This window comes from Bombina bombina, chromosome 6 (assembly GCF_027579735.1).
Source record: "Bombina bombina isolate aBomBom1 chromosome 6, aBomBom1.pri, whole genome shotgun sequence".
Classification (NCBI taxonomy): Eukaryota; Metazoa; Chordata; class Amphibia; order Anura; family Bombinatoridae; genus Bombina; species Bombina bombina.
In genome coordinates this window covers 568,819,884-568,845,486 of record NC_069504.1, presented here as the reverse complement: position 1 = coordinate 568,845,486, position 25,603 = coordinate 568,819,884, and the positions used below count along the sequence as shown (strand labels likewise).

The 25,603-nt window shown below is 36.9% G+C and overlaps 1 protein-coding gene across 1 annotated transcript; it reads right to left on the bottom strand.

Annotated features, from left to right (window-relative positions):
* Positions 1-1,017: 1,017 nt before the first annotated feature.
* On the bottom strand, positions 1,018-21,167 carry LOC128664520 (G2/mitotic-specific cyclin-B2-like). Its single transcript, XM_053719341.1, has 10 exons — positions 20,940-21,167; positions 20,151-20,285; positions 14,549-14,677; positions 14,378-14,473; positions 11,302-11,469; positions 11,062-11,220; positions 10,733-10,969; positions 10,509-10,649; positions 4,995-5,105; positions 1,018-1,128 (listed from the first exon to the last, which is right to left on the bottom strand). Exons 1-10 carry the CDS (start codon positions 21,165-21,167, stop codon positions 1,018-1,020), a joined length of 1,515 nt encoding a protein of 504 aa, XP_053575316.1.
* Positions 21,168-25,603: the final 4,436 nt, after the last annotated feature.

Sequence of the window (25,603 nt, the reverse complement as noted above, 5' to 3'; positions counted from 1 at the left end):
TGTTTCTAGTAACAGCATGTACTCCCAATAAGAACACCTGTATCTAACATTTAAGATGAGTCTGCATTATATAAATCTTACTTGAGCAACCCCCATCCAGGGCCAGCTAAAGATTTTGTGCTGCATGGTTCTAAGAATGGTATGCCTCCCAGTAGTAACATTACTTATTAGCATATCAACTTTCTAGCCTGGCCGCTGACCTTACTAAGGCTTTCTGCCTACCTGCATGCAACCAATGCTTATGCACAATAAGTGGGAAGGTAGTTAGGGAAGAGTTTAGTTTGTCTCACTTAATGTCGCCCATGACCAGTTCTGTGTCTTTGTGCATGATGAGGTTTTACTGCTGGGAGCCTGAAACTTCCACCATGGTGACAGGAGTAGTCTGGGTCTGACAGTGACGACTCAGTTGGACCCACGGTTGAGAGATTCCACAAAAACCCAAATGTTATTTTATTGCATCACATTCATACAAGAAGGTCACTATGGTAACACTTTTCAAAAACAAGATATTTAATAAGGTTCTTGTTTAAACAAAAAAAACAGCTATATTAAATAAAATCATAAGCAGTTTAGAAAAGGTTAGTTTCCAGTGTAAAGCATAAGCAATAGTTCAGTGCGTTCAGCTTGTTATCATGCTATTTGTCCACCTCCAGTTATCAGACCAGGATTTAATAGATATTTCTCTATGGTTCCAATAACTCAGTGAAACAACCCTCAAAAGCTGCAACCCGCAGAATTTAAGTGAGCTTATAGCTTTTATATTTTAAAAAGAAACTAAGAGCAGAAATTCTGTAAGACCGCATCATGACAGTGTCTGGCAGTGCGCCATTTGCATTCAACTGAACTTACGGAAAAGACAAAAACAAAAAGGTTACTTTTATTAGGACTGTATAAAAATAGATACAAACTACATTTAAAAGAGAAAAAAAAAAAAAAAGCATATATATATATATTTTGAATATTTAGAGCACTTATTCTCTCCCCCTAAAAGTGCAATATAAAAAGTTCTAGAAAGTCCTATAATTCCCCCATCACAGGGACAGCCAGGGTACTTAAGACAGGTGATGATAGCTGGGGTATACTGCTGATCCTCAGTAATTTACTGCTGGCATATTTGTTCTTCACAGACTAAAAAAAATAAAAAATAAAAATAGTACATTAGCAAGTCCTAAAGAATCTATACTGGCTTACAGCAAACATTAATTTGTTTCAGAAGTAAAAGGCCTCCCGTCTTGTCTCAAATTAGAAGCAATCACCAACAAGGGGGGAGGAGGGGGTGAGTTCAAATACCCCGTTTGCTATAAACATTAGTTTTCAGTTTTTAATTATGTTTTGTAGACTAAATCATTTTGAAAGTCATTACACTGGGTAGGTGTTTTGGCTCAAATCTTACCTAGTTTCCTTGACAAGGTGTTTCCTGAAATAATTCATTGTTTGTATAATGGGGGAAACCACTCATCCCAACAATCACGTCTCCCTGCATCATGACCCTTTGAGTTAATGGGGCAGATTTATCAAATGGCGGGTGGACATCGCTAAATGCCGACAGCATACGCTGTAAGCATTTAACATTGCACATGCATTGGTGGTGAAATGCTTGTGCAATGCTGCCCCCTGCACATTGAAGGGGGTGTCAATCATCCCGATCATCTTGGAATGATTGCAGTCCACCACCTAAAAGGTGGCGGATGAGTTAAGGAGCAGTGGTCTTATGACTGCTGCTTCATTAATCTACCCTAATGTCTGCTTCATCTCCTAGCCCACCTCCAAGAAATTGGTTTATATAATGGTATATATATATATATATATATATATATATATATATATATATATATATATATATATATATATATATATATATATATATATATATATATATATATATATATATATATATATTAAATTCTCAAAAATTGGGCATAAATTAAAACTTGGATCCTTCACTTAATGCAAAATAGGTGTCCTCACATCTCATGCTGTTTCTTTGGGGAAGGTAATCAGCCAGTACATCCTTAAAAGAAAACAAAAATGTGGGTTCAGTGTCCCTTTGTAATTCAGAGAGCATGCAATTTTAAACAACTTTCTAATTTACTCCTATTATCAAATTTTCTTCATTCTCTTGGTATCTTTATTTGAAAAGCAAGAAGTTTAGATGCTGGCCCAATTTTGGTGAACCTGGGTTGTTCTTGCCGATTGGTGGATAAATTTACCCACCAATAGACTGCTTTCCCGGGTCTGAACCAAAAATTGGCTGGCTTAGATGCCTTTTTCAAATAAAGATAGCAAGAGAATGAAGAACATTTTATAGGAGTAAATTAGAAAGTTGCATGCTCTATCTGAATCTGAAATTTGGGTTCAGTGTCCCTTTAAGTCCTTCAACTCCCTAACTTAACTGTAGATTTTACAACCTTATTGGCAATTCAACACTACATGTTCCGCTAAAACTAATCTTACATAATCTCGTTAGAGCAGAGAGTTTAGAAGTCTGGTTAGTATTCAAGATAAATAAATGTTGTTGTTTTTTAAAGACCCGTTTATCTAGCAATGCATATTAACATAGGCAGTTTTTAGGAGTTACCATCACTAAAAATAAAATGTTTCTTAAAAAGAAAAACCTATGTTAAACTCACCCTATCTGTAAGGAAAGTAGGTTGTTAACATGTCAGTTGACCCACAGCTATTGGTCTAGAGGTGGAAACGTCACCTCATGGAAGAATGCGCTGTGCGGCTTTTGGGCTAGAGGTGGAAGAGTCACCTCATGGAAGAAGCGCTGTGCCGTGGGTGGCTGGATGTACGGAGTTAGCAATTTACTTTCCTTAAAGATAGGGTAAATTTAACAGTTTATGAAACTATGAGAGAAACTAACATTTCAGTGATGGTAAATCCTAGCATTTGTTATACTCTTGGGTTTACCATCACTTTGGGTGGGGTGTGTTAATTTAGAAGTAACAGGGGTAATAAAAAGTGGAGGATTTTGCATGTATTTTAAACCTGACTTTAAAACCTACAATAAGAGCTAGTATTTGAAAATTGACGCAGTTGAAATTCTAATACAAATAAAAAAAAAGGCTGCTAAACACCAGGGTTGTAAATCATGGAAATTTTTAACTTCCCTTAAATTAAGACAATGAAAATATCAAACTTCCTGTCACAATTAGAGGAGCCAACTAGAAGTAAAGCTGTACTACAGACGTGCTCTGCACTCTTATAAAAATAGAGACAAAATAGAATTCTGCAGACCAAAACAAAATATAAAGTAAAAAAAGGCTAGAGGAAGTCTAATTTACCCTGTTAGATGTGGATGAGGACTCATGCGCATCACTCCTGCAGTGTTGACAATGGACACATTCTGTCCAGGGGGGGGGGGGGCGGAATCCCCCTTATTTGGATTCTGAGGACCCCCCACTACAGATGGGGGAAGGAGATGGCAGTCTTTACCCTATTGCTTTCAGTCCAGCAGGCCCTGTGAGGTCACCACCAGTGCCTGCTAAAGCAGTATGAGAAAGAAAGCCAGGAGGCTGGGGGAGAGTGCTTTGGAAGCCAGTATCTGTCCCCCAGATCACTTTCTGCCCTTAAAATGGGGTTGCAGGTGAATACCTGCAGCAGCATTTAAAATTCAGTTGAACTTGAGGGACACTATAATAGAGCCCGTCCCCTATTTTGGAATATAGGGACAAGTGACCCTCTTTCAAATGAGGGGGGGGGGATCACTTGCACCCCCCACTAGGATGTAGCTAATCACCAAAAATGGTGATCAAATGCCCCACTAGAAACAGGGATTTCTAGTTATGGTGGGGCTACTGTAGAGCCCCTCTCTCCCTGACTGATTTAACTAGATGAGAATGAAACTTCCCGTGAAAGAGGGAATTCCACTCTTTCAAATAAGGGATCACGTCCTAATTTTCAGGTGATAACTATGATAATTATCCCCCCCATAAACACAAACTCCTTTTCCACAATTGGGCGTCATAACCCAGTCATCAGTAGGTGACAGATGGACTGAGAAATCAGACTTGCCCTGGAAATTTGAGGGCTAGCCCAGCTCCCCCCCAACCCCCTTACCTTGCCTGATAACCGAGTTCCCTGTTTTGAGGAACCACTTCTCTGAACCACTTCTCTGAACCACAATCTGCAGGAGCGGAGCAGCCTTTATTAAAAATGTGTTACACATGCACACATAGGTTGCTCTGTGACCTCCCTGTCCAAAGGATGTGGCACTGAGGCCCACCAGGAACACTCCTGGTATTCTGGCGGGCCAATCCAGCACTGGTGAGAGAAATGGCAATCACCTGTGTACTTTGACTTTTACAGTCTTCTGTGCTATAAAAGGGATGCTTGCACCCCAAAATTTGTACTACAAGGCAAGAGACTACACTTTTTAAAAAGAGGAAATGACACTTTTCCAAAGTGGGGGGGGGTGCATGCCTAGGTGGTTATCTGCAGATCACTGCATTAACCGTGATCCCTATGCTGCCCCCTCATACATAAAAACACCTTATTTTAAAGCAACAATCCTGTATCTGCCAGCTGACTACACCACCTCAGCTTTGGTTCTATTTTGGGGGGGTTCAGATGTTTTGAGACCTATAACCCCTCATCATAAGTGCGATGTTTCACAATTCAAATAAGGTTTCATGTCCTTATAGCTATGAAGTGATTACCAAGGACTGATAACCTGGCTGTAACAACATTTTCTTACTGAGGATGTTTGGGTTCATAGAGCAATGTTGGTCTAAACTAACTTTGAAATGTAGTAGTGGGGACTCCTGATGTTGCTATTAACTATGGACACTATTAAAAAAAAAAAAGTCTCAACAGCAAAAGGGTTAATTACACAAGTGTTCCTCGGTGCTACTAGGATTTACCATGTAAACAATTGGTCTCCAATAAAAAAAAATGAATTAAATTCTCTAGTTTTATCTCATTACCTAAAATTCTAATATAAGTACAATTTAAACGTTTTTGCATGCAACATTCATGTGAAAAGTACTCACAAAAGTTTTTGTCAGATTGTTGTTTACTTTAAAAATATTCTTAGCCATATGTTGCATGATAAGGACAAGGTCTTCGTGTGCATATCCAGTGTAAAACTGCAGCTTCAGGTCCTGTGAGAGCAATGCAAAGGGTTGTGTAAACATTAATATAGTTTATATTTGGATTGGAATTACAGATCACATTCTGCATGGTATTTTAGGCCTTACAGCTGTAAAGCTATTACCACAATAAGAGTGGGTAATGAGTATATTGTCCAGATTAGTTTTCACCCCTTCTAGAAATCAAATTTAATTTAAACTAAACAGTTTTTAACGATCATAAGGACTATATATATAGAACCTCCTTACATCGGAAGGCGCCAGTTTATGTCTAATGAGACGTCCTGTATAAGTTAGGACACCCCCACTCAATATGGAGGTTTATGTTAACATGCTAAGCAAGTTACTGGCCAAGTTAGATTACCAGCATGATGATCTTGTCCAGGTTCTAGGATGTACCCCCAATGCAACCCAGAGTGGAAATGACGAGTGTGGCAACAAACCTAGGGGTTCTTTATTTTCTGTGGAGGTGCCTGATGGCCCATGTGCTGAGCACCAGCTTGGGGGAGACCATGCTGCAGATGATTGTTTGGAGATGGGAGAGGATCTTCCTGTACCTGTGCCTAAATACTCTAAGCAACTTACCAACGTCACGCCTATCTGAAGCCTTTAATGTAGTTTTGATCTCCTATTCTCTGACGAGATCACGCCCTCCTGAAAGTGGGGACTTGATCCCGGGAGTAAATTTGTTCTACAGGAGGCACTGCATCCTGCAGCGTGGGGTCCACCTATATGCTGGTGCAACATGATCCGTCTTCTGTGGTAGGTCTTCCAGCTTTGAAACCATCAGAACGCACCACTCTCCTGGGAGTCAAGATTTGCAGAGCTGGGTTTGGCTAACCTTATTCCATCAACTACCCCATTTCACTTTCATTTAGTCTGAGAGACTGGTATGGGACCTAATGTGAACGGGTGATTTGTGTTCCTCAGAATGATGTTGCTTTTTCACTACTATTATAGTACTTATTTTGGGGGAAATATCTATATGATGTCTATCAGCTGAACTTAAGATAAAGCTCCCTTTGTTATTGAGATTACCTGAGGGTCCAGTTCAGTTAACGAGTTACGTTTTAGTTTTTCACTGCAACTAAAATTGTTAATTAGGCTAAAAACTACAACAGGATATAACCTCCCATCACCATATACCCTTTTGTGACAGCTTTCTCCTCAAGCGTAATAGAGAGTTTAAGTTCTAGATGACCTTACCCTCACTTGCATGTTAGCTTTACTCACCACATACTTGAGTGTCCCTTGTCACAATAGTTGGTATCTCACATACATAAGATTGTTAGTTTGAGAATTGGGGAATCATTTTATTATACTTTAACATAACTCTTTATATTCCCCATATCAATTCTTGCATACAATCAGTCCCACCTCAAAATATGTATCTTTGTGCATGACAGACTATATGAGAGAGAGTACTTAGTAACAATGCAGGATAGGGAGAGAAAAAAAAGGGACTAAGAGGGGATTGCTAGCACTCAAACTCCTATTGTAGAGATATGCTGTGTCAAAACAGCTAATGTAAAGTGTCTATAAGGTATTTAAAACATATAAACTTTATTGTTACGGGTTAAAATAAATAGATCCCATAGTGATAAACATCACTAGCTCTCACACCAATGTTGGAGTTATAAAATCATTCACGCTAAGATTTACAAATACACCTTACAAGCTGCACAATGCCACCAAGTGAAGCCCCCCTATATTCCTAGCCGATAACCGGATACTTCGGCTTCAGGTGACAGGGGCAAACACCATAGGCTTAGCAGACAAGTAAGGTAGTGAAAATTAATTATCTTGGGTTATAAGAACTCCACAAACACATTTTGGCTGTTACACAGGCCTTTTTCAATGTGTTTAGGTTAAAAGTGACAAGCCGAATGTCCGTGGCAGCCTCTTTATAAACCTTTTCCTTTCCCCGTTATAGCCAGTCACAAACGTTCATTTCACATGCCCCCACTCTTAGCCTATGAAATGTGATGGTTGTAATTTCCATCCATACTGAAATTGCTAAGCCGGATTGGGTAGTGTGTGAGGACGGCTTCTAATATGCCCACAACACACGCCCCTGTCAGAAATCCGTAAGACATTGCTAGTGTTACAGCAACACTGAGATTTGACACTTAACTTTGTTAAAAGCAGATCGCACTTAACTGAACTAGAACGGATCATAAAGGCTATTCATATAGATGGATTATGCCTGGGTACGAGAATGACTGAGCACCTCAGCAATATTAGGTTGGCTGAATGTAATGTGGAGAATGGTAGGAATATTACAAGTGTTGCAAAGCACTTACTACAGAAACACAATGGTAAAACTCAGAGCTTCAAATGTTGGGGCTTAGAGTCCATTAAACCAGGGATCAGAGGTGGTGATACTGAACAGGCACTATTAAAGAAGTAAGCAAGGTGGATATTCAGATGAAATTCTGTTATGCCATCTGGCATGAATGAGTACAATAACTTTGGGTATACCTTTACTAAAAGCTTAATATCAGGAGTATGTTGCACTCATACAACATTGGTTCTGAATAAGAGGTAATTGGTACTTATACTGTGTATAATGTACTCAACTCTTCATATAATGGGCCAACAAGAATAATGGCACACACTCACACATACGAGTAGGCTATTAAAATTATAAGCATACTACCTTAATATACATATAATAGCACTGGATATACCGTGTTAAGATATGCACCCAGAATGGGGTGATACCCATTTTGTTCAACCAGCTAATGTCTAGAATTTAAATGATACAGTATAGATAGGTGATTCAAGTGTTTAGCATGTGGATAATATGTAGGTTCCCTCATTATGTATAAATAACATGTTAGCTTAAACATCAGCTAATATGAATTCATAATACATTATGGTGCCCAAATTAATATATGGTACCATCATAAGTATGTGAAGATAATTATACACATTTAAATTTTCTGTGTGTGTATGTCTTAACTATGAGTTATAATAGGTACTTCCTTTTTCCTTCATACATACTTTTCATGTGTATAGCCGATACAAAAATAAAAATCTTCATGTTTTAGCCCCACATGTCTGACAAGATTTCTACAATAAGAGATGGTATTAATCTGTATTATGCTGATTTGCCTGTCAGTGAGACTCCCTAAAAAAGGCTAGGTCTAAGTTCACAATGTGGTATTTGGATCGTTGTCACTGTGTATACTAAATACGGGAATGCGTAGTGTGTCCTATTGAAATGGCACTGGTGATCACGCTTTGCTGGGGGGGGGGGGGGCACAAGAAACTATGACACAGCTATGGTATGCATAACACTGAGCAAAATAATGGAGTGATGCGGAGCACTTATTGTGATGGCAATCATCAGTGAGTGTGGGGCATCATACACATAATCCATCTATATGAATAGCCTTTATGATCCGTTCTAGTTCAGTTAAGTGCGATCTGCTTTTAACAAAGTTAAGTGTCAAATCTCAGTGTTGCTGTAACACTAGCAGTGTCTCACAGATTACGGATTTCTGACAGGGGGCGTGTGTGTTGTGGGTGTATTAGAAGCCATCCCCACACACTACCCAATCCGGCTTAGCAATTTATCAGTATGGATGGAAATTACAACCATCACATTTCATAGGCTAAGAGTGGGGGCGTGTGAAATGAACGCTTGCGACTGGCTATAATGTGGAAAGGAAAAAGGTTTATAAAGAGGCTGCCACGGACATTCGGCTTGTCGCTTTTAACCTAAACACATTGAAAAAGGCCTGTGTAACGGCCGAAACGCGTTTGTGGGGTTCTTATAACCCAAGATAATTAATTTTCACTACCTTACTTGTCTGCTAAGCCTATGGTGTTTGCCCCTGTCACCTGAAGCCGAAGTATCCGGTTATCGGCCAGGAATATAAGGGGCTTCACTTGGTGGCATTGTGTAGCTCGTAAGGTGTATTTGTAAATATTAGTGTGAATGATTTTATAACTCCAACATTGGTGTGAGAGCTAGTGATGTTTATCACTATTTATGGGATCTATTTATTTTAAATAGTAACAATAAAGTTTATATGTTTTAAATACCTTAGACACTTTACATTAGCTGTTTTGACACAGCATATCACTACAATAGGAGTTTGAGTGCTAGCAATCCCCTCTTAGTCCCTTTTCTCTCCCTATCCTGCATTGTTATATTTAAAGGGGCAGCACCAAGGTTTCACAGATAACTTTTATACTCCTATATTACTTTGACACTAACAATTAGGGACAAAAAATTGGCACAGAGTACTTAGTAACACAACCCTAGCTAGACGTAACCACATACTATAATGCTATTCAGTATGCACAGACGTAGCCCACTACAGTACCTCTCCCTCTGACACTTATTATAGACCCCCGCTCCCTTAGTGTCGGAAACTACCTAATTTAGGGGGTATTAGCATTAAGCCTCATACTATCTCATTGTATAACATATCCCTCTTTTATAGCATGGATAGTTTTACATCTTGATAGACTTGTAGTGAGAGCTTGCTCCAGGTTTCATGTCTTCAATCCTTTCTGGTTACCCTTTACTCCCCCATTGAGGAATACTATAGATATCCTCTTGAGCTTATTATCATTATTAATCATTTTAACATATTGAGAGAGATAGAGATATATCTCTATATCTCTATATCTCTATATCTCTATCATACACATGAACCTTCAAAATGGTCTTATATGCGCACAATCTCAATCCAGCTACATGAGTGGCCAAAGATATATAGTGACACCTTTTTCTGATGGAATTATATTGATGATGACCTTTAGGTCTGACTATTGCACCATGGGTAAATCATACTGGGAGAATCATTGAGTGGGATGGCTAGCATATACTCATCTTACATCATAACTTCCTGTAGATGTATTTTGTTGTCTCTTATTCACCCATACCATATGTTTCCTTATCGCTCCACTTATTCTTTTACCGACATACCTTAATAGGCTCTGCCCCTCCCCTTCTTTAATATGAGCGGCTCTTGCCCGCTGAACTTCCCCCCCTTCCCCACATACTCTGGTCCAGGGGTGACCGAAAAACATAAGCCCTATCCCCTCATTCTGATATAATTAACTTGGATAATGCCGAAGTTCTCTTCTTTCATTACGGGGAACATATGTCACATATTATATTATGAAAATGAAGTTCAATTTTAATTCGTCCACGCCTTCTCTCACACTAATAGAACATATGCTATTGTAATATGTACCTAGCTTGGATGTCATACCTGTCTTTGGACGAATTATGTATGTTATTTTTCTTCTGTTTATCACTCACAACTTCAATAAAAAATAAAAAAATAAAAAAAAAACTCCAACCACATCCCATAAAGATTGGTCGCTAAAGAGTTAAAATGTCACATTCTATTTAATAACTTATTAAATCATAATTGTATCTACTGTACTTACCCATGTGCCTTTATTAAGGATCTTTTGTGTCAAGCAGAGGGCAGCAGCAGCTATTTCTGAAGGGCGGAAGTGTACCATGTCATAGTCTAGTAATGTCAATTCCATCAGGTATTTTGCAAGAGTGTGCTGCTCAGCATCTGCCTGTAAACATAGGTTAAAATAATTCTCATTTACAAATAGTGTCATTACTATGACACTTCTGTAATACATTTTCCAAAACTTACACTACAACACTTTGATGCTCTTCTTAGAAAGTGAAGTGGAAGTGGCCTTCCCAAGTCAAAGTTGAGCTCCTTGAGAATCAGCATTTCCATCTGTCTGATCTGATTTTTAGAATAGGAGTTATCTGTGATATACACAAAGTCTGAAATTTCTGGACAATACAACTCTTCGTATTTTGAAGCCAAAAATAATGACGTAACTCCAACTAACTGTAGCTTGTTTTTGGAAATAGGCTGTACCTTGGGGAAAATAAAGGAATTAATTTGGGACCAAAGAAATGGATAGAAATAGTTCATATCTAGTGGTTTGCCAACTCTCCTAGCTATAATACCTGCAAAAAGCGATCCATAATTGCGATGCCCATGTACAGAGTCTCTTGAAGGAGTTGAAATCTGGAGTGGACTTGGATTAACCAGTCAACTAGAATGGCTCGCATACGAGCAGTCACTTCCATTCCCTTAAGGTATTTTGGGCACACAGCCTGTTGGATCTAAAAGCAAAATGTTATAGGATATTTAAAAAAAAAAAAAATTTTTTTTTTTTTTAAAAAAAAATCAGTTGAAATATTTACCTCTAGTTGCTTTAAATAAGAATAGATATCCTTCACATATTCACTGCAATCCTGAGGGTTGCAGATATCTTTAGCATCAATATCCTCCACATTGTGCAATATATTAGAAAAGGCTTGGCACAGCTGCTCCTCTTTCATGCTCACATCCATAGGAATAGTTGGTGGCTCCTTAGAAAGGACAGAATAAAGCTCAGTCATAAATTTGGTCCATTGTATGTGAGATATAAATAACCATGTAACCAAAACTGATGCATGCAACACATATGAAAAGGTTAAGGACAATTAGGTTTTCAAGCCTATAGCAATGGAACAATTGGTTCCAAGAACCATGTCCTTTCATGGCATACATTAGCAAAATGTATAGTTTTCTACTGGTCTTGCTATACCTTCTGAATCTTCATGACAGCAAATGATCACTTTCTGGAGGCAAGATGGATTGCTAGTGTCTCCTTCAAGGTGCAATGCCTGGTATTTAGTTACATTTTGGTTTAAAATAGTCTTCACATAGGAAGGACTAATTTGACAATATTTGTTAACATGCATGCTTTAGAAACATGGCACTTTAAAAACAGGAGGGAACTCAGTCATAATCCTGTGTATATTTTATGTTTGGGGGGGGGGGGGAGAAGCTGATGGTTCTAGAGACAACTCCCATATAAAAAAATAAAATAAAATCTAAAATGTGATTAGAGTTGCTAGAAGACACATGAACTTTCAAATTTGTGGTTATGCAAAGATGACAAAGTGACTTTAACGAGGCCTCAGCAGGAACTTTGCTTGGTAGTAAACTATAGTAATATATTCCCCTGGTATACAAATCAAAATACAGCCAGTGACTATATTCTTGATTTCAAATACTAGAAGGTTCTAACAACTAAATCTGTTAGAAGCCTCCATTTTAATAATAAGAGTCCACAACCAGGTTAGGAAAAAATATATATATTTCTCTTAAAAGGAGCTGATCCCCTGGTAAAAAAGGTTGACAACTTAGAATGCCAAATCAATGGTATTGGTTACCTTTTTTGACACCAGGATGATTTACTTGTCCAATTTGATCAATTGATTAACATGAAGAGCAAGATAAATTGGAAGACAAACCAGTCTTATCCTTCTGATAATGCAGTGATCATTTTTGAAGCCAGAACTGCAGTCTGCAAACTACAACTTGGGAAAGCTCTTCAGAATTCGAACATGTCTAGCCTACTGAGGGGGGGGGGGTTCATACCAGGGCCACGCAACTTTAGGCGATCAAGGAAAAACAAAGGATGGGGAGAGAACAGCAAAATATGCACAAAAACCTTTTTTTTAATAAGGCAATTAGAATGATATAATTTAAGTTTTATGCCCCAGGGTGTGTGCAAGAGACACAGACTATTGTATAATTTTAAGAGCATACAACTAAAAAAGAAAAAAAAAAGGTTTGCTCACCCCTAGGTTAAAGGGTTAATAATTACTGTTCTTTGCAAACAAGGATAACGTATTGCTAATTGGTAAAACACATTCATACTATATCTTTAATGGAACACAAAACGATTCATACCAGCAACGTGATTTAAAAAAACACTTAAACCTGAAAGATCCAAAGTTACAACTATATCAATATAGTATATAAGCTAAATATATCAGCAGTCAGAACGACTAAGCCCCTTCAATACGGAAGCTATTTTAACGTGTATAAATAAAAAAAAAAAAAAAGACTGTGCTGCTGAGTCTTAACACTATTAGTGACAATATAGGTGAAATAAAGGAATCAGGCAAGCAGTTTAAAAACGGGAGCGACAAGGTTTCTCCAAGTGACCCCTGACACGCGTTTCACAAAAACCCTTCCTCAGAGGGGGTCAGCCTTAGGCTAAGTGGCTGAATGCCTAGGACTTTGTCCTGTGTGCAGCGCTTCCATGCTCAATTTGAGCTTCTGAGCCACACTTGCTTCAGTTCATCCCTGAAGCATTCTGTTACAAACAAAAAACAGAACTTCCTAGATTAAAATATTTTGTACAGCACAGCACCCACACTAACAGACTAACACTCATGCTAGATCTGCAGCCAGAAGATAATGTGTGTGTATACAACAGGCCTTAGGACTATAAGACCTTAAAGGGACACACTAATTTTCATGTAACTGCATTTAATAGAGACTACTATAAAGAATAATATGCAGATATACTGATCTAAAAATCCAGTGTAAAACTGTTTATAAAAAAAAAAAAAACTTACCCAGTTTAGCACTGTTGAAAGTTAGCTGGAACATTCACTGCAAGTGGTTCTATAGCAAAATAAAGCAGACCCCCCCCCCTTACTCTGCATATAAAAAGACCGTTTACACAAACAGGAACAAGCTAGATTAGGTATACATCAGTATTCTCCTAAAACTTTAAGGCTTGGTTAGGAGTCTGAAAATCAGCACAATGTTATTTAAAAACATAAGCAAAAAAACAAACAAACTGTATAGGCTATATAAATAGATCATATACAATTTATGCAAAGAAAATCTTGTGTATAATGTCCCTTTAAATAGCTACTAGAGGCCTCGTACCATCTAGTCATTTTCTTCTCTTGCAAATTTAATTTAGTCTTTAAATAACTATGCCCTTTCATAGTTGAGCCTCTCCACATTTATGCATTTAGAAAAAAAAAAAAGGAATAAAAATAGATTTAAAAAACCAAACTCAGAAGGCCCTAGTGCAAGTTTTTTTAGGCTGCCCCAAAAGGTAACTCAGTAGTAAGAAATAGTAATGCATGTTGTGCTCTATAATGAATTGAGGATAGATAGACCTGCATTAAAGGCTCCCCGGCTTTAGGACTGTACATGCCTGGCTGCAGAGCCCTCAGTACCTGGGCCCTGGTGTCACTGCACCAATGTTAGACCTGTAAGTTAAAGTATGCTTACCCCTATTAGATAGCAAATATTAGGTCTCAGATATGGACCTTTCTGGATAGCATGTAGTATTGATACAGAATAGAGTAAAAAAGTTAGATGATTGGTATAGAAGACAGATAACATTGGATAATACTTGTAGAAATGAACTACTAACAATTGCAAAGCACAGATTACAAGTTTAATAAAACTATGCCTTACTGGTACAGGCTGTTCTTTGCGCACTTTTGGGGCAACTGGTGGCTTCATTCTTGTATGTGGATTTGCTTTGGAAGCAGCTTGCTTGACTTTGCAGTTCTAGGAGTGGAAATATAGATCAGTAAGTCTAGAAAAATAAACTCACAAAATATAAAAACACTTAATATGAATTACCATAATACCAGGAGGCCTGCCTGGTACAACTCTATTACAAATGTCTCCTAGTGCTTGTCTTCGTCCTTGTGCTTTATATTTGCCTGGCACTATGGCACCTTCAAGGACATTGTCAGCTCCACAAGAAGCCTAAAGAGGGAGGGAAAAAAAATATAAGTCTGAATAGTTCTTAGCAAATAGTGAGTGGGGAGAACTAGAAAGAAGATTCCAAATACAGAATTTTCATATTCTAACATACTCACTAAAAACTATGCACTTTGGGGGGCATGGACAGTATTGATTAATCCACTTTTAATACCTTAAAAATGTGTTTGTGTGGTAAAGGAACATAACAGAATTGATGAAAAGGAATAAAATCCTAGTGAGTATTAGCCAATATATAGAAGTGTGTATTTTGAATGTAATCAAGTTATCTTGGCTTACCTAGCCAGTGCCTTTTTGAGATGACTGCAAGCTCAGAAGGTAATGTCTACTTCCACTGACCAAGAGGGGGGGGGGGGATTGCCCATGTAAATGGGCCCTGAACCTGGTATAGCTTTAACTTTTATTCCTTGACTATGTATTGCTAGGCAGGATCCCAGAATGCTTCTGTCTTAATCTGCTTTGCCTATCTTTATTGTATCCCCTGTAAATTGGAATAGCACTGTAGAAATACAAAAATTATAGGTTTCTCATTAACATAAATAGAGATCAGAAATGACTTCTGTTTTGCTTTATTTACAGACAAAAATATTTCTGTTGAACTATTTTCTATGATCTCTAAGAAGGCAGATTTCATAAACTCAGTGCATACAATAACCCACTATTTAGATGCTCATTTTGTTTGTGCCATCAGATTAGTCAACTTTTGACACTCCAGCACCCTATACTTTTATGGTCTGAAAACAGTTGTGAAACTCAGATTTGCTGGGGTAACAACTGTCAAATGTACATATATTACATTTAGCACCAATCAGAACATTCACTTCATTCTAAACACACAGAGTATGCCCCAGTGAATATGAATAAAAAGGTTTATTCATTGTTTTGCACATAAACCAGTCTACACAACTTCCTGCACTTTTCCTAGTCAAACCGTTCTTTTCAGCACAGCAGTAACGGCGCTAATGTTGTAGACTGAGCGAACATATATGCTGCTCATTAAAGCAATACCAAACCATTCTGGATGGTAGTGGAATGTTAAACATTTTAAATCTAAAAAGGTCACTAAAATATATATTTAGTGTAAATATTTGAGCTATATAGTGTTTTAAAATACACTTTATATAGGACTTGCAAAAGGACTATTCTGTCAATCCAGACCTGCATCACTGCAAGATAAGCCTTGCATGCATAAGCTAGGTTTTGAACAGAGTAAGGCAAGGAGACATTAAACCACTAAATTTCTCTTTCACGATTTAGATAGAAGTTTTCAATTTATTTATTTTACTTCTATTACATTAACTGAATACCTAAGTAGGTAGCGTGCAAGGAGAACTAGAATGCAGCAGATTTGCAAGAATGTTTTGAGCACTAGGTGGCAATGTTTGCACAACATAACTTAAAGGGACATAAACCCAAAAGGTTTCTCTTGATTCTGACAGAGCATACAATTTTAAACACATTTCCAATTTACTTACATTATCAATTTGTCTTCATTTTCTGGTTATTCTTTGTTGAAAAGCAGGAAGGTAAGTTCAGGTGTGTGCATATGTCTGCAACTATATGGCAGCAGTTTTGCAACAATGTTATACAGTCGCAAGAGCACTATTAAAGGGACAGTAAAGTCAAAACTAAACTATCATGATTCAGATAGGGCATGCAATTTTAACCCCTTGTGACGACTCAGAGCCGTCATTAGCACTCAGTTTCCCACTCTGGTGCTAATGACGGCTCAGAGCCGTCACTAGCACTCTACCAACTTGAGGGAGATCTGGGGGCTCCCACCCGCTCCTACCCCGGTGATTGGTGCTGCATAATGAAAGGCATTGCCGGGGCTTCCGTTTTGCATGGTGATGTCAAGCGCAATAAACGTGATGACGTCACCGCACAACTTTATTTAACATTAACAATGTTAAATATAGGAGCATGGGGCATGCTGCTTAGAAGCCTTATCTCAGGCATCTAAGCAGCTACAGACACCCAAGACCCACCGTTGGAAAGGTAATCGACCTTTCCAACAGTGTAAGTCTTGGGGATCTGAAAATAAATAAATAAAAAATAAATAAAAAAAAAAGATCAAATATGTGTGATGTACAATCACTAGAGGGCGCTAAAGTGCAATTAGAAGGAATATCTCTAGTCAAAGAAACCCATATGAATATGGGCTTCACACGAAAAAAATATATAAAAAAACCCTTTACAGACAAATGATAATTAACAGTCTGATATATATAATAAAACTACAGCTGCACCTCTCAACACATATACTATGAAAGTAAAGTGAATCAGACTCCTATAACAAGTGCATGTAACACCAGAGGGCGCTAATATGATTAAAAATTGTGTATACCCAATTTAAAAAGATTTTTTAAAAACAAATGAACAATGGTATATAGTAATGGATAATGGTACCTCATTAAATAAAATGTCCCAGTTTAAAAGTCCACTAGAAAATGTATAGTCTTATAATTGGACACATAAGTTCAAAATTTTTTCTTGACTGTCGGCAGTGGACTCTCCCTGATTCAGAATCAGGATCCTTCTTTTTCCAAAACGAAGCCAATCTGTGTAGGATTTAAACACAAACAAGATCGACCATTGTGTGTATCCACAGACCCAATATATTTCACACAGCAGTATTCAATTTCCAGGGTACTCACACTTTTGCAGAGCACACCAGTGTGCTTGTGGGAACGGACTGGTTATCAGAGCAAACCAGCTTGCTCTCTCCGGTATGCTCTCTCCTCGCAGGTGTGGATAATGACAGATCCACTGGCGCCTCACAGTAAATCAGTGTACTGAGACTTCACTTAGCAGCGGCTTGGTAATGAGAACCTCACTTGTTAAGGAATGGCAGACAATGATGATAAAAAACAAATCTTTAATCATTAGTAAAACCAAAATCCTTACAATACAAGTGGGTGGACAATGTGTAACAATAAAATTTGCTACGCGTTTCTCGGCTCACTTAGCCGTTTCCTCAGGCATATTAAAAACACATTTTTAGCCCGGCTATATAGTGCCGCTCATTACCAAACCAAAACTATACCCTCCCCCTTCCTTTGCTAGGGGGTGTGTGTAGGCTATCCAATCAGTGAATATCATTTTCATACCCAAAAGTTGTTATCATACAACCACCAACTCTCACTTGGTATACAAATAAAATAATGTATCCATAATGTCCCTACATTTAACAAATCACATACTAAAACATATTTAAAAACAAATTCAAAGAAACACTTGTTGCAATTGCTCTTTCACCTATTGTCGTATAGCCAGTCTATATTTTGTTCAGCATGTAAATATTCTCCTCTATAAGATTGTAAAAGTAAACATGATGGTTCACATTAAAAACACTGAAATCGGATTGTCGACCCTAATATATCTCAACAATATAAACATATTTCACCTCCAAAGTACAACCAAATCGACGATTGAACCATTACTTTTGGTATAGTTTGTATATAAGCTTAACTGAACATATAATAAAATATATAAACCTAACAATTTTAATGTTCCGGCTCCTAAAATAATTTTTATGACAATAAATCAGCTAGTACAATTTGCACTGGCCACTGTATTTATATAATTTTGATACATTAAATGCACTGTATTTTTAGTGAAGAAAGTTCGCCAGTAAAATTTTTTTCACTGACCGGCAAATTTATGTGATAGTGATATATATAGTGCACCGGATACTAAGTAACACAAATTTTATATAGTAATACGTGTAATAAGAATTTTGTATAAAATCTATATATATAAGCGTACAATTATTATTATTTATAAATCTATATGGAATATAAAATTTCCCTCAATCCATCTATCATCTGTGGTACAATTGTAATAATATATATTAATATTGTGTGATAAAATATAATGTGAAAATATAGTGATTATACTAGTATAAATATAATGTGAATAACTAGTAATAACTAGTGCATAAGTGTGATAGTAATAGAAGTATCCCTTTGTTTGTGTACTAATTGTATTATGCAACCATCTAATGCAGATATAAATTGTGACTCTAAAGTGAATACATTACCAATATACATATATATATATATATACACACATATATATATACATATATATACATATATATACATTTCATTTAGGATTTTTTTAAAAATGCATAACATTATAATCTTAGTGATATGTGTTTATTAATGTGAACAACACCTCTATATTTCTCTATATGTGCTTATAATTTGGTGTGTTTATGTGTGGAATAGATCAATAATGTGATCTTGAACTTCAGTGTAACAGGCCGATATAAACATTGAATATGGTCTAATATATCGTATATTATAAAATAATTAAATTACAGGAACTAACATACTGAATGTCTGTAAGGACATCAAAATAATAATATTATGGTGTATATAACTGTACTGACAATCCTCCCCTAACTTGACTATTAATAATGATCTGTCTATAATCAAAACCCGTGTGATGTGTTTTGCTCTCAAAAGGCTGCAGAGTCTATCACTTCATTTAATCCCTCAGGGAACAGGGAACCAAATTTATGGATCCAATAAGTCTCTCTTTGACGTAGCTTATTGAATCTGTTATATCTATTGGAACAGGGTATTGTTTCCAAAGGTGTGATTCTAAAACTACAGGGTTCCCCATTGTGTTCTTGAATATAGTGTCTAGATACACTGTGTTTATCTGACTTCTTTATAACATTTCTATGATGTTCACTCCATCTAGTCCGTATATTGCGTGTAGTACGCCCCAGGTATTGTGCCCCACAAATACAAGATAACACGTAAATTACAAATCTGGAGCTGCAGTTGAGATGTTCTTTAATTTGAAATGTTTCCCCAGTTGTATGGGCTTTTATACTTTTAGCACCATGAGTTATAGAGTGACACATGTGGCATCTGGATTTTCCACACTTATATGTACCCCTGTTATTAGTACCAATACTACCCATGTTCCTAATGGCTTTTTTTGAAATTACCACCTTACTGGGGGCCAGAGATTGTTTTAAATTTGGAGCTCTCCTAAAAACTATACTGGGTTGACTATTAAGATTTCTCTTTAATATGGGGTCCCTCAATAAAATTGGCCAATGTTTCTGTAGTGTCTTCTTAATCATCTTATGATTAGAATTGAATTGGGTTACAAACAAAGGTTGTTCTATACCGTTGGAGGATTTTTTTCGATTATTTTTCTGTATCTTCTTCTTATGAGGGTCTAGTATAGTGGATCTATCCATCCTACATGCTTTGGTGTATCCCTTATTTATTATTTCTGAGGGGTACCCTTTTTCTTTAAATCGTTCTATTAAAATTTGGGATTGTTCATGAAATTTGTCATCTGAGCTGCAATTTCTTTTAATACGACAAAATTGACTGAATGGAATATTGTTTTTCCATTGTACAAAGTGATTGCTATTATAATGTAAAAAATTATTGCAATCAACTGTTTTGAAATAAGTGCTAGTGCAAACATTATAGTCCTTATCCCAAGTCAAAGTCAAATCCAAATATTCAATAGTATCTGGCTGTACATTGGAGGTGAACTGAATGCCCATCTCATTATCATTCAGATATGTTGTAAACAGTTGTGCCTCTTCTATAGTCCCCTTAAAAACAAATAAAAGATCATCTATGTATCGGCCATAGAACACCAGGTTGCCCCACCAATTGGATTTATAAATATATTTCTCCTCATAGTAACCCATGAATAAATTTGCAAAACTTGGGGCAAACCTGGTGCCCATGGCCGTACCTTTGATTTGAAGATAAAACTCATCTAAAAATTTAAAATAATTGTGTTTCAAAATGAAATTAATTAATTCCAACAAGTATTCCTTCTGTATATCTGGCATAAACACATCATCCTCCAAATAATGTTTGACCGTAGACAACCCCAATTCATGGGATATATTTGAATAGAGGGCACTGACATCTGCAGTAACCCAAATTACATCTTTATTACATTTGATTTGCTCAAGTTTGTGTATCAGATCAGTTGTATCCCGAATAAAGGATGGAAGATTCTGAACATATCTTTGCAGATAACTATCTATATACTCCGACAGTTTATCAGTCAAACTATTGATACCTGCAATAATAGGCCTCCCTGGGGGCCGTACAGGATCTTTGTGCACCTTTGGGAGATGGTAGTAGTAGGGTACTGAAGGGTGGATAGGGGTAAGGTATCTCCTCTCCTTTGTATTTAAAATCCCCTCACTACTACCAAATTCCAAAATCTGCACAAGTTTTTTCAAAAATACCTTTGTTGGATCTGTGTCTAATTTCCTATAGTACTCACTATTGTGAATGATTTTTCTTGCTTCACTGACATAGTCGGTATAGTCTTGGAGGACTATACCGCCACCCTTATCCGCCTGCCTTATGACCAAGGATGGATTCTGGGCTAGCGAATTTAGGGCTCTTTCTTCATTAGGCCAAAGTTTTTTATAGCCTTTAGGGTATTTAGGTATTTTACCCAAGTCTTCCATGACTAACTGCTGGAATAAATCTATATATGTTACATCATCCTTGGGGGGATTGAAATTAGAGGGAGGAGCTAGAGGGGTATGAATAAATCCCTCAAATAATTCTTCTATTAACAGCTCAGGTTCTACATACAGCGTTTGTGTGCGACTATCCATAGTGTCAGTGAGAATCGGAGTACCCATAATATCTTTCTTCTTAAGTGTCTTAAGAGCAAAATACCTTTGTAGGGCTAGTTTCCTGGTGTATTTGTTTATATCCACAAACAAATCAAACAATTTATGTGGATTTGGCGGACAGAAAGATAAACCTCTCCCCAATATTCTAATTTGATCGTCAGATAGTGTGTGGGAGGATAAATTAAATATTCCCTTCTTTAATTTCTGTAGTTGCTCTTTTTTTGTGGAGTGCCCTCTCCCTCGTCTTCCCCGCTTGGAAAAGGTCTTTTCTTTATTTGTTGTTGTTGCTGATGTGTTGTTTTTGGGGGGCCTATATTCCTTCTCCACAAGGGGGCCAGATTGCGAACCCCTAAAAAATCTGCATTAGATGTGGAAGGTGTTTCTATTCTCTGTTGGTTACTATTTCCCATAGTATTCATATTTTGTGGGATATTAGAATTGGGTCTCCCAAAATTCTCTCTGTTTGTGTTGTCCTCAAGAGACTCAAACCTATTATGTAGTGGTATGTAATTTGGATTTGGATACTCCTGATTGTCATATGAGTGTGGCTTGTATGTATGATGTTGATAACTATATCGATGGTTATTATTTTTCCTATGATTCCCATATTGTGAATTTCTAATATGGTAATCCTCTTTTGAACCATAATGACTTTGTTGTTGTATCGGTGTATTTACATTGTAATTTGGGGATGGATTTCTATTTTTATTCGGATTTTTGTTCCTATTGTGCTGTACCAACGTCCACCCATTACTATTATCCCTCTTCTCAAGCCCTTTTTTATTATAGGAATATACAATGCCTTCAGCATAATCCTCCTCATCCCTTTTAAATTTACCATTTTTTACTCTGATGATTTCATTTTGATAATCATCTACCGTCTTTATGGTCTCTGTGTTTAATCTGTGGTATTCAGAGTGCTCCTTCATAGGCTCTAGTTCTTTTTGCACTATATCAATTTCTATAGCTAGAGCGTCTACTAATTTTTGTCTATGGTCAATAAGTAAGTCAATCAAATTAAAGGAAGATTCATCAAGGATCTCATACCATTTTTTAGTTAATTCTGAATCGTTTTTAAATGAGCAATGTTTAAAAATTCTTAACCCTCTTGGGATCTGCCTTTTCTCTTTATATTTTTTAAGGCAATCCAAATCCCACCAATGTCTATGTTCATTTTTGAGTAACTCCCCTAATTTGGAGAATAAAGTGTCAATGCTTTTTATCACTAGTGGGCCTGGATTATCCCCCTCTGCTCCGGAGGGAGGATTGAAAGAGTTTCTTCTATTAGTTCTCTCCTGAGCAGATAACATATTGGGTTCCTATTCTTAAACCCGCCTACTATTGTGACAATTATTAAATATATATCGAGTATACTGATCCAAAGTGGGACCAAGTAGCCCTACTGATATATAAAGATAAACTATCACACTAAAAATGGAAAGCTGCACCTCTAAAAAACAAAGCAATCATCAAGCTGTGTAAATTCAGATCAAATATGTGTGATGTACAATCACTAGAGGGCGCTAAAGTGCAATTAGAAGGAATATCTCTAGTCAAAGAAACCCATATGAATATGGGCTTCACACGAAAAAAATATATAAAAAAACCCTTTACAGACAAATGATAATTAACAGTCTGATATATATAATAAAACTACAGCTGCACCTCTCAACACATATACTATGAAAGTAAAGTGAATCAGACTCCTATAACAAGTGCATGTAACACCAGAGGGCGCTAATATGATTAAAAATTGTGTATACCCAATTTAAAAAGATTTTTTAAAAACAAATGAACAATGGTATATAGTAATGGATAATGGTACCTCATTAAATAAAATGTCCCAGTTTAAAAGTCCACTAGAAAATGTATAGTCTTATAATTGGACACATAAGTTCAAAATTTTTTCTTGACTGTCGGCAGTGGACTCTCCCTGATTCAGAATCAGGATCCTTCTTTTTCCAAAACGAAGCCAATCTGTGTAGGATTTAAACACAAACAAGATCGACCATTGTGTGTATCCACAGACCCAATATATTTCACACAGCAGTATTCAATTTCCAGGGTACTCACACTTTTGCAGAGCACACCAGTGTGCTTGTGGGAACGGACTGGTTATCAGAGCAAACCAGCTTGCTCTCTCCGGTATGCTCTCTCCTCGCAGGTGTGGATAATGACAGATCCACTGGCGCCTCTTTCTTCATTAGGCCAAAGTTTTTTATAGCCTTTAGGGTATTTAGGTATTTTACCCAAGTCTTCCATGACTAACTGCTGGAATAAATCTATATATGTTACATCATCCTTGGGGGGATTGAAATTAGAGGGAGGAGCTAGAGGGGTATGAATAAATCCCTCAAATAATTCTTCTATTAACAGCTCAGGTTCTACATACAGCGTTTGTGTGCGACTATCCATAGTGTCAGTGAGAATCGGAGTACCCATAATATCTTTCTTCTTAAGTGTCTTAAGAGCAAAATACCTTTGTAGGGCTAGTTTCCTGGTGTATTTGTTTATATCCACAAACAAATCAAACAATTTATGTGGATTTGGCGGACAGAAAGATAAACCTCTCCCCAATATTCTAATTTGATCGTCAGATAGTGTGTGGGAGGATAAATTAAATATTCCCTTCTTTAATTTCTGTAGTTGCTCTTTTTTTGTGGAGTGCCCTCTCCCTCGTCTTCCCCGCTTGGAAAAGGTCTTTTCTTTATTTGTTGTTGTTGCTGATGTGTTGTTTTTGGGGGGCCTATATTCCTTCTCCACAAGGGGGCCAGATTGCGAACCCCTAAAAAATCTGCATTAGATGTGGAAGGTGTTTCTATTCTCTGTTGGTTACTATTTCCCATAGTATTCATATTTTGTGGGATATTAGAATTGGGTCTCCCAAAATTCTCTCTGTTTGTGTTGTCCTCAAGAGACTCAAACCTATTATGTAGTGGTATGTAATTTGGATTTGGATACTCCTGATTGTCATATGAGTGTGGCTTGTATGTATGATGTTGATAACTATATCGATGGTTATTATTTTTCCTATGATTCCCATATTGTGAATTTCTAATATGGTAATCCTCTTTTGAACCATAATGACTTTGTTGTTGTATCGGTGTATTTACATTGTAATTTGGGGATGGATTTCTATTTTTATTCGGATTTTTGTTCCTATTGTGCTGTACCAACGTCCACCCATTACTATTATCCCTCTTCTCAAGCCCTTTTTTATTATAGGAATATACAATGCCTTCAGCATAATCCTCCTCATCCCTTTTAAATTTACCATTTTTTACTCTGATGATTTCATTTTGATAATCATCTACCGTCTTTATGGTCTCTGTGTTTAATCTGTGGTATTCAGAGTGCTCCTTCATAGGCTCTAGTTCTTTTTGCACTATATCAATTTCTATAGCTAGAGCGTCTACTAATTTTTGTCTATGGTCAATAAGTAAGTCAATCAAATTAAAGGAAGATTCATCAAGGATCTCATACCATTTTTTAGTTAATTCTGAATCGTTTTTAAATGAGCAATGTTTAAAAATTCTTAACCCTCTTGGGATCTGCCTTTTCTCTTTATATTTTTTAAGGCAATCCAAATCCCACCAATGTCTATGTTCATTTTTGAGTAACTCCCCTAATTTGGAGAATAAAGTGTCAATGCTTTTTATCACTAGTGGGCCTGGATTATCCCCCTCTGCTCCGGAGGGAGGATTGAAAGAGTTTCTTCTATTAGTTCTCTCCTGAGCAGATAACATATTGGGTTCCTATTCTTAAACCCGCCTACTATTGTGACAATTATTAAATATATATCGAGTATACTGATCCAAAGTGGGACCAAGTAGCCCTACTGATATATAAAGATAAACTATCACACTAAAAATGGAAAGCTGCACCTCTAAAAAACAAAGCAATCATCAAGCTGTGTAAATTCAGATCAAATATGTGTGATGTACAATCACTAGAGGGCGCTAAAGTGCAATTAGAAGGAATATCTCTAGTCAAAGAAACCCATATGAATATGGGCTTCACACGAAAAAAATATATAAAAAAATCCGATTTCAGTGTTTTTAATGTGAACCATCATGTTTACTTTTACAATCTTATAGAGGAGAATATTTACATGCTGAACAAAATATAGACTGGCTATACGACAATAGGTGAAAGAGCAATTGCAACAAGTGTTTCTTTGAATTTGTTTTTAAATATGTTTTAGTATGTGATTTGTTAAATGTAGGGACATTATGGATACATTATTTTATTTGTATACCAAG